Genomic DNA, 12,472 nt, shown 5'->3' on the forward strand with positions numbered 1-12,472 from the left:
TTAGGAAAGAATATAAATATCTAAAAAGATGTGTATATTCTTACTAAATTTTACAAAAGTCAATTTCATGCATCACATTGTTTTGTTTGTATATTAGGAGAGCATTTATTTGAGTTAAATGCCTGTAGATAGAAATAAAGTTCTTAATTTACTTAAAATTTGTTAAACATGTCTTTGACAAAAGGGAAACTCAAAGGTTATTTTTATAATTTTATCCTTTATAAAAAATGAAAATGACAAAAAAATTCAAGTGGTTAAAATGAAAATAATAAATTTTTCTTAAAAATAAATTACATTAATTTTGTTTATAATTTTAGTTAAATATATGATACAAAAATTACCTTTAGTGAAATAAAGAACTTATAATTTATGTAATTATACTCTTGATAACTAAAAAATTAAATTTAAAAATAATGCATATTTTGACATGTAAAATAAAATAATTTAATAATAAATTTATATTAAACTTAAAACTAACTTGAAAATTGGATTTAAATTCACTATTCAATATTTTATTTTATATTTTGAAATGTCTTCTAAATCCTAAGTACTTGGGAATACTTGTATTTACTAATTACAACCCGAACCCGAACCCGAATTCAAACCCGAAACCGAACCAAAACAATCAATTCAGACAGATACTTGTAGTGTAACAGAAATCAGTATGCATGCTAATGTTGTCACTTGTCACGTTCCTCAGTAGTGGTGGGCCCCACTGGCCCATTGTTCGAAACGTGTCACCGCGCTATGGGACCCTCAAGGTATGTTTCTGCATTCCCATGTTATCCATTGACCAGACCATGCGCAATGCGCACCCGGCGCTATATGGGCCGACCCTAGAAAAATGCTCATAAACCCTCCACTCCCTCCCTCCCACTCCGCTCTCCCCCTCCTCCCTGCAGAAACCATGGATACACAGTCCTGACCTCTCTCTCTCTCTCTCTCTCTCTCTCTCTCTCTCTCGCGCGCGCACGCTGGCTCGCTTTCTCTCTGAACTCGATCGGTATAGTCATGGTAGGGCAATGGATTGAGCATGTGGATCTGTGGATGAACAAGGCTCAGTGCCTGAAGCTTCGGCTCAGAGACCATTTCAGGGTCGCCGTCGATCGGCATTGCCGGCGGCCGGGCCTCTCCGACGGATATTTCTCTTCGACGATGCAGCGGTGGCTTCACCATTTTCGTGATTTTCGCAGAGAGTCTTTGCCTTCTTCTTCGGTTTTCTACCGTAAAAGAGGTATATCTTTATCTTTTCCCCGCTCTCCCCTTCTCTGCGTAATGTGGATCAACGGTTAGTGTGAAGAGAAGTTGCTAAATTGTGCAGAATTTAATTGTGATTTGATAGAGTTATTGATGTTGGAGCTATGAAAATGTATAAATATAAATAGATGAGTAAATGAATGATCTTCATAGGGTTCTGTTCATTTCTTTTCGGGTTAGTGAAGTGGGATGATTAAAATTTTTTGAACAATTCAACTTCTAAATTATTTCGAAGATATACGTTAATGTTCTTTAAGTGACATTTTTAAATAGTTTATTAAATTTTATCTATCCCATTAACAGATAAGTTTGCGGCAGGTTATTAAATTCTATCTGTAGTTGGGAAGTATTTAGTTAAGGGCTCGACATGTGCTCAGCAGTCTGAGTTTTGAGTCAAAAAATTTCCCATTTAAAGGCCAAGCATGCACTCATTAGCATATTTTCCACCAGGATATTCAGAAAGGATTTCAGATGCTACCTATATATGGCAAAACTTGTGTTATCTCAACTATTTTCCTTCAACGTATTTCGAAGAAACCTATCCAAATTTACAAGTAACCATTTAATAAAAAATTCTGAAATAGGTATCTTTACGTACTACTATAAGCAAATTCTCATCCAGCACACCTTTTTGCTGTAGCTTGATCCTATCTCTTAAACTATCTCTTTTATTTGCTCTAAAAAAATAATAACTTAGGGCTGTGTCGCATGATGTGTGCCCATGGCCAGTATGAAAGAATTACTGGCAAGTCAGTGGGTCATAATATACTTCTTCACTCGTACAGGATCACAATTGTTGATGCCTACCTGAGAGCTTAATCAATCCTTCTCACAGCCAGAGAGGTGAAACTGGTCAAATTTTCTGGCAAAGAAAGCAACCACTACCTTGAGATAATCTATCCTGATCTCTATACCTGCCCTAAAAAATAGGACTTTGGGCGCTATGGAGCAGACTTTTTGTGCTCGTCCATGGTTAGTAAATATAAAATTATGTTCCCACCATACTATTATTTATTTTGGTACATCAGTTTTTACTACTTGCATCACAAACAAGTGTTGTGCATTTGAGAGATTGTTTAGCATCTATAGCTATATTTATCTATAATGCTAGAAAAGAAATTCCTTACTTTGTATGGTTATTTTATGAAAGGTAAATTTTACTTTTAGGTGCTGCTAAGGCTGTAGCCGGATGACAGGATAGGGCGAGATTTCGGTTTATGTCTTGAGTTTGATGTTTCTAATTTACCCAAAAAATAAAAAATTCTCTTTAGGTGGGGAGGGGTGGTCCAAATTTGTGACCATGTATGATAAGCCAAGTATTAAGGTTATCTTAGTTAAGGGTTGATATACATTGTTGGCCCACAATGTAACAATTTAAGTTTTTAGGTAAAGTGGGAGCCATTGTTACCAAAGGGTCCAGGGTTCTAGTTTTGTTGCTCATGTATGGCTGTTAAAAATTATATTATTCCTTGTAATGGGCATTTTTTATCGTTTGTTTATCTCTTCATGTGCACTTAGACTGTGTGGGTGAGTGTTAAGGCTTGATATACATTGTTGGCCACAACCTAATAACATAAGCTTTAAGGTAAAGTGGTTCTTAATAATTACTAATTTTCTTTCGTTGGACAAATACTTGGCTATTTTAAAGAAATCTGATGTGCTTTTTTTGGGTTATCAACACTGACTAGGATGCTGTAACATTTTAAGTTTATTTTAAATAACAAATTATGTATTTATTTTGCATCACACTTGTCCAGTTGTATTCTAATCAATGCTTGCATGTTTAAATATCTCATAATTGGAGGCCATTGCATTTGGTTTTTTTGTTACAATTGTATTTGCTCAATTTTATGTGTTCATATACAATCTATTATTATTAAGTACTGATTAAGCAAGTAGGTGACTTTGGTGCCCTCCCAAAGGCAAGATTCATTTAAATTTTAAACTATTCTTGTCTTATATACTTATATTTTTTTAAATGGTCATCCTCCATGAACTGTCCCACAGACAGTTTTTAGGTCAGTTTTTGGGTAGTTATCTCACTTGACAATGTTATTTGATTATCTACTTTTCAAAAGTTTCACCACTCTCTCCAGAAAGTTGGTAAAATAATCATAAGGTTAACCATTTTCATTTTGGAAGTTACTTTAAGAAGGCTGCTCATTTTACTAGAGTCGATGCATCAATTGATGAAATTAAAAAAAAAAATCAGAATATTGTTCTCTTGAATTTAGAGACATTAGGGATCAAAAATCAGAGTACGATCTTTAGCGTAGAAGCTGAAACTTAGAAAATGGTTCCATATAAGCTTCAAATCAAAGTAACAGGTTGGAAATCGTCAAAATCATTGCTCAGAACCCGGGGCTTTTAGCATCTCTGAAATCTGAATCCCTTACAAAATTCCTTCACTATTGCTGTATTATCTTAAGCCACTGCGCTGCCCACACAAAACAGAATGAAAAGGGAAAGAGAATCATTTGACTCCTTTGTGAATAACTAGGCATATCTTTTCTATTTGCAGTTTTTGCTTCCTGCCTGGTTAGTCTCTGGTTTATAATTTGTTATCGATTGGGCCTGTCTTGAGTTTCTATGCCTGCACATGTTGATCTTTGAGCTCCTATTACATACTCTTTGGCATTTATCTTCTAAGCATATTTTAAGTTACTGATCTCTTGGATGAAGAGCTTTGTTAAAAGTATTCTTGACAGGGTACCAAGGGTAACCATTTCTTAACTTTTAAAAAATATTTTGATAAACTTGTCTATGCTCTGCACTATATATGCTGCAAGCAACTGTATTCTTGATGGGGAACCCCTGGATATTGATTTGTGAATTTCTTATGATAACAGTGAGTAAGGACATTGCTGCAGAAGAAGATCCAGTCATTGTACGCATGCTTCAGTCTCTGGCTGTTCCTGTAATTGGAAATGTTTGTCATGTTTTTATGCATGGCTTGAACTGTGTTCAGGTATTTGGGTTGTCTGTTATTCAAAATTTGTTTATCTCACTTTTATCCAGCAGTTGTTACACAACAATAATCACCTTGGCTGATATCCCAGGTATATGGTGCAGAAAAACTACATCAAGCATTGCTACATAGACCAGACCGCAAGCCTCTTATAACGGTATGTAGCAGGCACATTATTGAATGGATTTAATGGACTCGATTGAACCTTTTTTTTTTTTTTTTTTTTTCTGTTTCTCTAGGTTTCTATTTACACCTTTAACCTTATGCTACCTCCAAATCTGCATCCCCATTTTTGATTATTGCAAATCAAGAAGATGATGTTAGAGCTAGGGCTATAGCTATGCAGTTCTGTTGATTCAGCCAAATTTTTTGACTAAACAAAGAAATGACGATTAATTATTTTCTTTAAACCAATCTAATTGCATATTTTGACCAAGATTTAACCAAACCAAGTTAGTTTTCCCAGTTACCAATTTGGTTGTAGAACATCTTTATAATGCTTACTCAAAGCATTTTCAACTTTTTAGAATTCCCTTTTCTTTACTGATCTTTAATGTGTATGTGTACGTGCCCCTGTGTGTACAAATTTTCCAAAGTGAACCGATTACTGAAAACAAAGTATTTTGAAAAATCATACTGAACCGACCAAATTAATGATTGAAGTGAACCAAATCAACTGATTTTTTCTTGTTTTGATTTATTAGTTCAGTTTTGACTGAATGGCATGTTATGTTCCAGTAGGTAGAGTTGTTGAATTTTGCATTTGGCTGCAGGTGAGCAATCATGTTGCTTCCATGGATGATCCACTTGTCATTGCTTCTTTGCTTCCTCGAAGTGTTTTATTTGATGCACATATCCTGCGGTGGACACTTTGTGCGACTGATAGATGTTTTACCAATCCTGTGACTTCTGCATTCTTTCGCTGTGGCAAGGTTTTGCCAATTTCTCGCGGTGAGGGAGTTTATCAAAAGGTATTCCTAAATCTGTGTTCATGCACTCTATGAAGTAACTAGGTTGCTGAGTGCTGTTATAACCATTTAATGGATTGATGGCAGTTCTGGTTGGATTTTAAGCACCATGAGGGCCTTCTTCATGTACTAAATTTTCGAAAATACTAGGAGTTTTTCTCAGTGGAACTTGGCACTTTATTTCCTGGGGGTTATTTAGTTTTTATGTGTATCGCTTATTATGTGGCACACTGGTACAATCACTAAAATGATCCTTTCTACCTGTCAATTTATCTAGTGGGATCTATTCAATGATGTTTTTATTTTTCTAATTCTCTGTCATCATGTGGCATAATAATTTTTGAAGAGCATAACAAATCTAACCTAAAAAGTTTATAAAGCAAGGAATTTTTTGAAAGGATTTAAATATGTTCATTTGGTTGATCCACTTGCATGGAGTGTGCAGGAAGCATGCCAGTACAAAGTAGAAGTTTTAGTAAGAGACAGATTGTATGCTTGAACTCTGGGAAAGGAAGGGTTTGGGAGGGAGGATTTTGTAGTCCTATCATGTAGTTCAGGTGTAGATAGCCATTTAATGGACTAAGAAAAGGTGAAGAAAATTTTAATATCTGTTTCTAGTGACATTGGCTAACTGTCGCTATCATGTTATTTCCTTGCATTGCAGGGGTTGGATATGGCTGTTTCAAAATTGAACACTGGTGGATGGGTTCACATCTTTCCAGAAGGAACTCGTTCTCGAGACGGTGGGAAGACTGTAGGGTCTGCCAAGAGAGGTGTTGGGAGGTGCGTTTTTATGATGATTGCTGTTAAAATTTGAAGGAAGCATTTGTCCTATTATAGGAAAAAGGCATAGTTCCTTGTTTCAAGTCAACTGTCTTTTTGTGATTTATGAACATTTTGGTTCAAATTAGGGAAAATTTGATTTTTCACTACATGTGTGCTCCATAGCCCCTTTCTTTTTGGGGAGGAGTGGAATTATGTGGCTAATGTGAGGATTATAATATATTTTAAAATTTTAATATTAAAATTATTTTATTAAATTACTTATGCATCCATGGTTTGTAATCTCGCAAATAAATGATTACTTGTAGTGTTTGAGGGAATTCTTAGAATAATGGGGTGGAAAAATGTTAGATTGAAAACTGCCTCTTCTTTCCTTAAAGGCTGCCCCTGGGCCCCAAGGTTCCTTGCTTTGTGAGGGTTGGGGGAGGGTCATCAAAGTATACGCAGCCTTAGCCTGCTTTTATGCAGAGAGACTGTTTCTTTGAACTCAAACTTGTGATCAACCTGTCACAAAGGAGCAATCTTACCGTTGATATTTCTATTTGTTACAACAAACATGGGCATATATCACCAACTTTACTACCTTCCTTTTGGGGGGGAGGGTGTGACGTGCGTGGGCATGTATGTGAAGTATGTTTTTATATTCATAAAGAAATGTGGAGTTTAACATTTTTGTTTGCACTCTTGATTATCAGTTTTGAACATAATGTGTTTGCTGTGTTTGCAAACATTAATCAGTTACTCCTGGATGCAAACAATATTCCTATTGTTGTGATGTATATATATCATGGTTTTAAATAACGGCTGTGATCATTATCTAAGCAGTCACGTCACAATTTCTTTGGTTCCTTTTGCCACTGCTAAATCGATGGGAAGAAAATTCACAGCTGTAGTGGTCATTAAGGACCGCCATAGAGCTGTTACGAATATATATATTTTAAAACTCTCTTCAAAAAATTTTTTTTTTTCCCTGTCATAAAATACCCTCAATAAGTTATGCGAAGAGAGGGGAAGAAGATTATGTCGTGGATGATAATGCGACAAAAAATATTTATTTTTATGAATATTCACAAGAGTTGATTACTTAACAATTTAACATGAACTCTATTTTGTTAAAAAACAAAAAAATTATTTAGATAACATTAGTAATTTGATATTTCTTTTCTATAGTTTTCAACTTCAACCTTCCTTTCTTTTCTTATTTTATGCTGTGTTCAAGTTGTTAGCACTTTATTTATAATATATAATCATTTTAACTTTTTTTCAATCTGAGATTATAGTTATACATCACAACTTGTTGGTCTAAATTTATTAGATTTTTTTTACTTTAACAAATAAAATAATAGAACTTGTTTAATTTATTGTATTATTTGTATGTCTTATGTGCCTAATAAGATATTGGAGTGTATAATGCATTTTGTTTTATTAATTAATTTATCACTTATATCATTAATGAAAAAGTGAAAAAAATTCAATTTTTTTTTGTCAATACTGATTTAAAACAAATGTAGAATTTATTTTGTTTACTAAATATCGTTAGTAAGTTGAACTAAAGAATCCAAAATGCATGAAAACTCTTTTTAAGAAGGGTTAAGAGCTTAAAACATGCAAATAGGCCAGTATACATAAGATTGTGTGTGCTTGAAAAAGATTCATGGCCATTGTTATGTAACATCCATGACTCCTGCTACGACTGTTACTGTTATGCTATGCTACCCGTTGCTGCTATTTAAACCATGATATCTATACTAGTCATTAAAGGAACCTGAGGCATTTTTCAATCTGTATTTCCCTCCCTCATTGCTCCTAAAATGCCATGTTCTTCTATAAGTTTGAATTTAAAATAAAATTCTGAGTAAGTGGGTAATTTGGCAATTTAATGTTCCTTAAAAACTACTCGTAAATCCCCCATTTCCCCCTAAATTTAGGGCTGTGGACCACACATGCAGTGTGCACCCACTGCTAGTGTTCATAAAGAAAATGATGTTTTGACACTTCTGATTGCTTCTCTTGTTGGTTCTCTTATTGCTTTCTTTTTGGGGTTTTGAAGATGATATGTTTGCTGTGTGTTTGCAAACCTCAACAGGTTGATCCTGGATGCAGATAATATCCCTATTGTTGTCCCATTTGTACATACTGGGATGCAAGAGATCATGCCTATTGGAGCCAAAGTCCCAAGGATTGGCAAGACTGTGAGTATATTTATTTATTGTTTTACACAAGCCATGTGAAGGCGTCATTTTTATATATTTTTTCGATACGCCGGGTTTCCTAGGCTTACACGTCATTTTTATGTCAACCAATTTCCCTTCATATATCCCATACACAGAGTATGGGAAGGAGATCTGGACAGCCTGTTACCTGAACTTGTCACTTTTCATAAGAGAGAACTTTTAAGTTGGATTAATGCTAGCATGCACTTTTTTCATAAACTGCTTATGATGTATTAAGTTAGCTGCTTTATATTTGGTAGCCAATATTGTGTTCGTGAATCTCTTATTCTTCTGTATCCTTACCCACAATGGTTGACACATTTGTTGTTGAAGCAAGCTTGTTTTTGATGCATTTTCAGCAGCACCATAGATAGCTTTTCATAGAAACTTGTGTTGTGTTCGTTTGGGTGGAAAAGTGGGAGGAAAGTTTCTTGATCCAATGGCTGAAACCCAGCCTTATTTTCTGTTTTATAGCCTAAACTTTGGATGAAACACCTTCCTATCTTTCCATTCATAATATCAAGCTATAAATGTCACCATCAGGGCATAGGATGAGGAAAGCTGGAGTCCTTGACAGTATTATCAGATGATTTTCCAAGTTGTACCATGGAAGGGTGTTGATCCTCTATTAAATATTTCTATCGTAGTGAGACATTTGGTACTCACATACCTAAGAGGTGTTTTATGACTTTTTTATGGTCATCATATCGTTCTTTTTCTTTTCTAGATTTGCCTTTTTTAGATTTTTTTTTTCAAGAGAGTACAAACAAGCCTCAAGGACTTCATTCTGTTTTTGGTTGAACTGATAATTATTTTATGTTTTTATTTTATTTATTTATTGGTAACATATGCAAATGGCTGCATGTTTTTATGGTTGGGGAGAGAATGAAGCAGTTGGTGGTTTTGGCCCTTGGTGCAAAACCTCAGGACTGCATCCAGCAGCTGAAATACAACTACCCCGAAGGTCAATTGTCACGAAAAGAGAACAAAAGGAATATAAATAATAATTTTACCATATAAATAGCTTAGATGGTATCCTTCTCTTTTGTTTTGTTTTTTGTTTGTTTGTTTGCTTGCTTGCCTTTTTTTGTGTGTTTTTATTTTTTATTTTTTTATTTTGGAGGCAAGGTGTGTAATTGTTAATTTAATTTTTTCCGGAGGTTCATTGTCCATCGGTATTTCTGTTATTATTATTATTATTGTTATTATTATTATTATTATTATTATTATGAAATTCATTCACTTAATCTTGGGTTATTGCACTGATGCTGTGGATTGCAACTCTTTGCCTGGATCTGCAGGTGACAGTACTTATTGGTGATCCTATTAATTTCGATGATTTACTCAACCTGGAAGGATCTGAGCATGTATCAAGAGGAAAACTATATGATGCGATTTCATCAAGGATTGGTCAACGATTGCATGAATTAAAAGTTCAAGTGGACAAATTAGCAATTAAGCAGCTCCAACTGCAAAACTATCCCCTGCAGAGCACAGAAAGAGCTGCTGGGATGTTGCAGCAAGTTGATTGGGAATCATTTGGGATGAAAAGCTACATCTTCCCTGAAGATGACTCCAACTCATCAGAACTCAAAATCCATACGCAACCAGAGCTAAATCTCGCCCCGTCACTTGAGCCCACTTCAGAGCGGTGTTTTAGGATGGGTTCCTCTTATGAAGGTGGGATTATGTCGAGGATTCGTGGTTACATTTACCCAACTGAGCTAATGGGCTTTGCTGCTAGAGGCTTATTTATAAATCGCCAAAGAGAGGACCATCCTGCTAGTCTTTCCAGGATTGAACCCTTAAAGGCATGGAAGCAATTTTTGGAAACTAATGTGTTACAACAGTGGAGTTCATGCTAGCAATATTGTCTAGAAGTTCAAGCTGTAAATACCTCCTGGGGGACTGTTGATGTGTTCTTTGTTCAGGTTAGAGATGACAAATGCATCAGGATAGTGATATGAAATCTCCCGATATGTTGGATTATTTTGTGTAGAAATCAAGCACTTATTGGTAATGATGAATGGACTCGAGCTTGCAAGATTAAGGGTGTGGTTTTGAAACTCGATTTTTGTATATGATGGCAAGCTGGAAGCTATTTTCATCCCACCTGAGTCCCTATGATGCATTTATTGTGAAAATTTTAAGGTAGGTTGGAAGTTCGAATCTTAAATTTAGATTATGGTATATTGGGATAAATTTTAATATAAGTTTATATTATATTTTATTCAAATCTAATATAATTTCATTTTCAAGAGCTCTCCAGGTAAATGTTGTATGAGGTGATTGAGAATTTTGAGATAGTTAAATGAGTTAGTAGAGCTTCTGGTTTTGGTGGTTTAAAAAGTCTAATAAGAATTATTCCCATCCTTTTGTTGGTACCAATTTGGTTGTTTCCCTTTAAGCTCTAGAATGCTTATATATGGTAATGAACTCAAATTTTATTTTATTTATTAATACTGTTCTGTTAAAAGCATTTTCGTTTAAAAATGATGCCATCTTCAAAAAATGATGGTAATGAAAAAAAAAATACTCAGTTTGGGGCTGACAAAAAGTGATGTCATTTTCATTTCATTTGTCACATGTTACCATAACTCAAATTTTTTTGTCTATTGTCACAACAGTTCAAAATTGACAACATAAATTTATAATTAAGACAAACAAATCATTACCAGGTCCTTAACTAAAACTGCAATTTAAACAAAACATGAAAATGAAAGGATAGTGTATTACGTATCTTTTATAGTAAAAAATGTATTTGATTAACTAAAATTTGATTTAGGTTCACCTCTTTTGACTTTATTCCCATATTTGGTGGAAGTCATTGACAACCACAACATATACCCATATCAATTTTTCGATCACCATCTTTGGTGGAAGCCACTCCCTAGACCTGACAAAGTGGATTAGGTTGGATAATTTGTGGCGGAATAGGCAAATTATCGAGTGAAGAAATTATAATTCATATTCGACTTGTTTAAGTGGTGGATTGGTGGCAGTTCAGATCGGATAATTCATGACGGATGGCAAATGATCCACCATTCTAAAATATAATTTTTTAATTATTTTATTAATAATTTATTTTGTGTCATAATAATTTATAAATGAATGAATAACTCTCCATTTTTTGTATTTTTAAATACTTTTTAAGTTGTTAAATAATCATTAGAGATCACAAAATTATATATTTCTCAATTAATCAAATGAAGCAACATGGTAAGAAAATATTAATTTAGATAACTAAATAGATCAATATCTAACAATCTAAACCAACTTTCAATAGTTTAAACTATTAGAGAAATATCTACACTTTTCATTTTTCATTTATTGTGTAATTATTTAGGAATAATTTGGGATCTTGTTCCTTGAATCATGTATATAAATACACCCTTGTAATGTTAAATAATAAATAGAGAATAATGTCTTTATTCAATTTTAACATGCTATCAGAGCCCTAAGTATTTTTAACCTATTTTTTTCTCACCTTCTTTATCACCGCCGCCGTCGTTCACTCAAGCCTTCCGTCTCTCTGTTTCTGGCAACAGCAGATAGCAGCAGACAGCGTGCTTCTCTCGCAATCCATCTCTCTCTACCACTGACCTGACCCCTTTTCACACGTTGGCGTGTGAGAGCCGTGTGGACTATGGCTGTGTGCACGTGGCCATGGGGTGTGGGCAGTGAGCTAGGTGGGTTGGGGTCTTGGGGGGTGTAGGACTTTTATAGGTTAATTAGTAATGAACTTTTAAGCAGGTTGGCAGATATTCGCTGGATAAACCCGAGTCGACCCACTAAGAGGGTGGATATAAATAAAAAATCATATTCGACTCATTTACCAAACAATTGGTTAATTATAAATCGATTAAAATGAGTCAAATTCGGTTCAGATTAATGGATTTGTATCTATTAATGGATTTGTATCGGTTAAATTGTGCACAAATTCACAAATACTACGTTTAGAAGTATGAATTCTAAGCCTTTGATTTAGATTTAGACAAATTTTAATATAATTTTATATTAAACATATTATCCAAACTTAATACAAATCCAAATCTAAAGTCTCTCCAAATATTGGGAAAGAATAATTTTTTTTTCAAAATTAGAAAAATAACATCCTTGTTGAAACAAAATTCTAAAATCATACTTTTAAAAGTAAATGAACACATTTTTAATATATTTCTTACATTCTGTTATTTAAAAATAATAATAATAATCCCCAATGAAAGATGCCCTAATTCCTAAATGGCCCATAAGGCCATTAATGGTTAGTTCTAGCTTTTGGA

General features: G+C 34.2%; 1 protein-coding gene and 1 long non-coding RNA gene across 2 annotated transcripts; one reads left to right on the plus strand and one right to left on the minus strand.

Moving 5' to 3' along the window:
* Nucleotides 1-814: 814 nt before the first annotated feature.
* On the plus strand, nt 815-10,447 carry LOC131153106 (uncharacterized). The gene is made up of 7 exons (XM_058105161.1): nt 815-1,234; nt 4,107-4,225; nt 4,317-4,382; nt 4,999-5,196; nt 5,858-5,976; nt 8,063-8,168; nt 9,491-10,447. Exons 1-7 carry the CDS (start codon nt 1,012-1,014, stop codon nt 10,052-10,054), a joined length of 1,395 nt encoding a protein of 464 aa, XP_057961144.1. The 5' UTR covers nt 815-1,011; the 3' UTR covers nt 10,055-10,447.
* Nucleotides 952-11,877, minus strand: LOC131153107 (uncharacterized). Its single transcript, XR_009136163.1, has 2 exons — nt 11,677-11,877; nt 952-1,268 (listed from the first exon to the last, which is right to left on the minus strand). It is a non-coding gene; the product is annotated as an uncharacterized LOC131153107 (long non-coding RNA).
* Nucleotides 11,878-12,472: the final 595 nt, after the last annotated feature.

Source organism: Malania oleifera, chromosome 4, assembly GCF_029873635.1.
Source record: "Malania oleifera isolate guangnan ecotype guangnan chromosome 4, ASM2987363v1, whole genome shotgun sequence".
NCBI classification, from domain to species: domain Eukaryota; kingdom Viridiplantae; phylum Streptophyta; class Magnoliopsida; order Santalales; family Ximeniaceae; genus Malania; species Malania oleifera.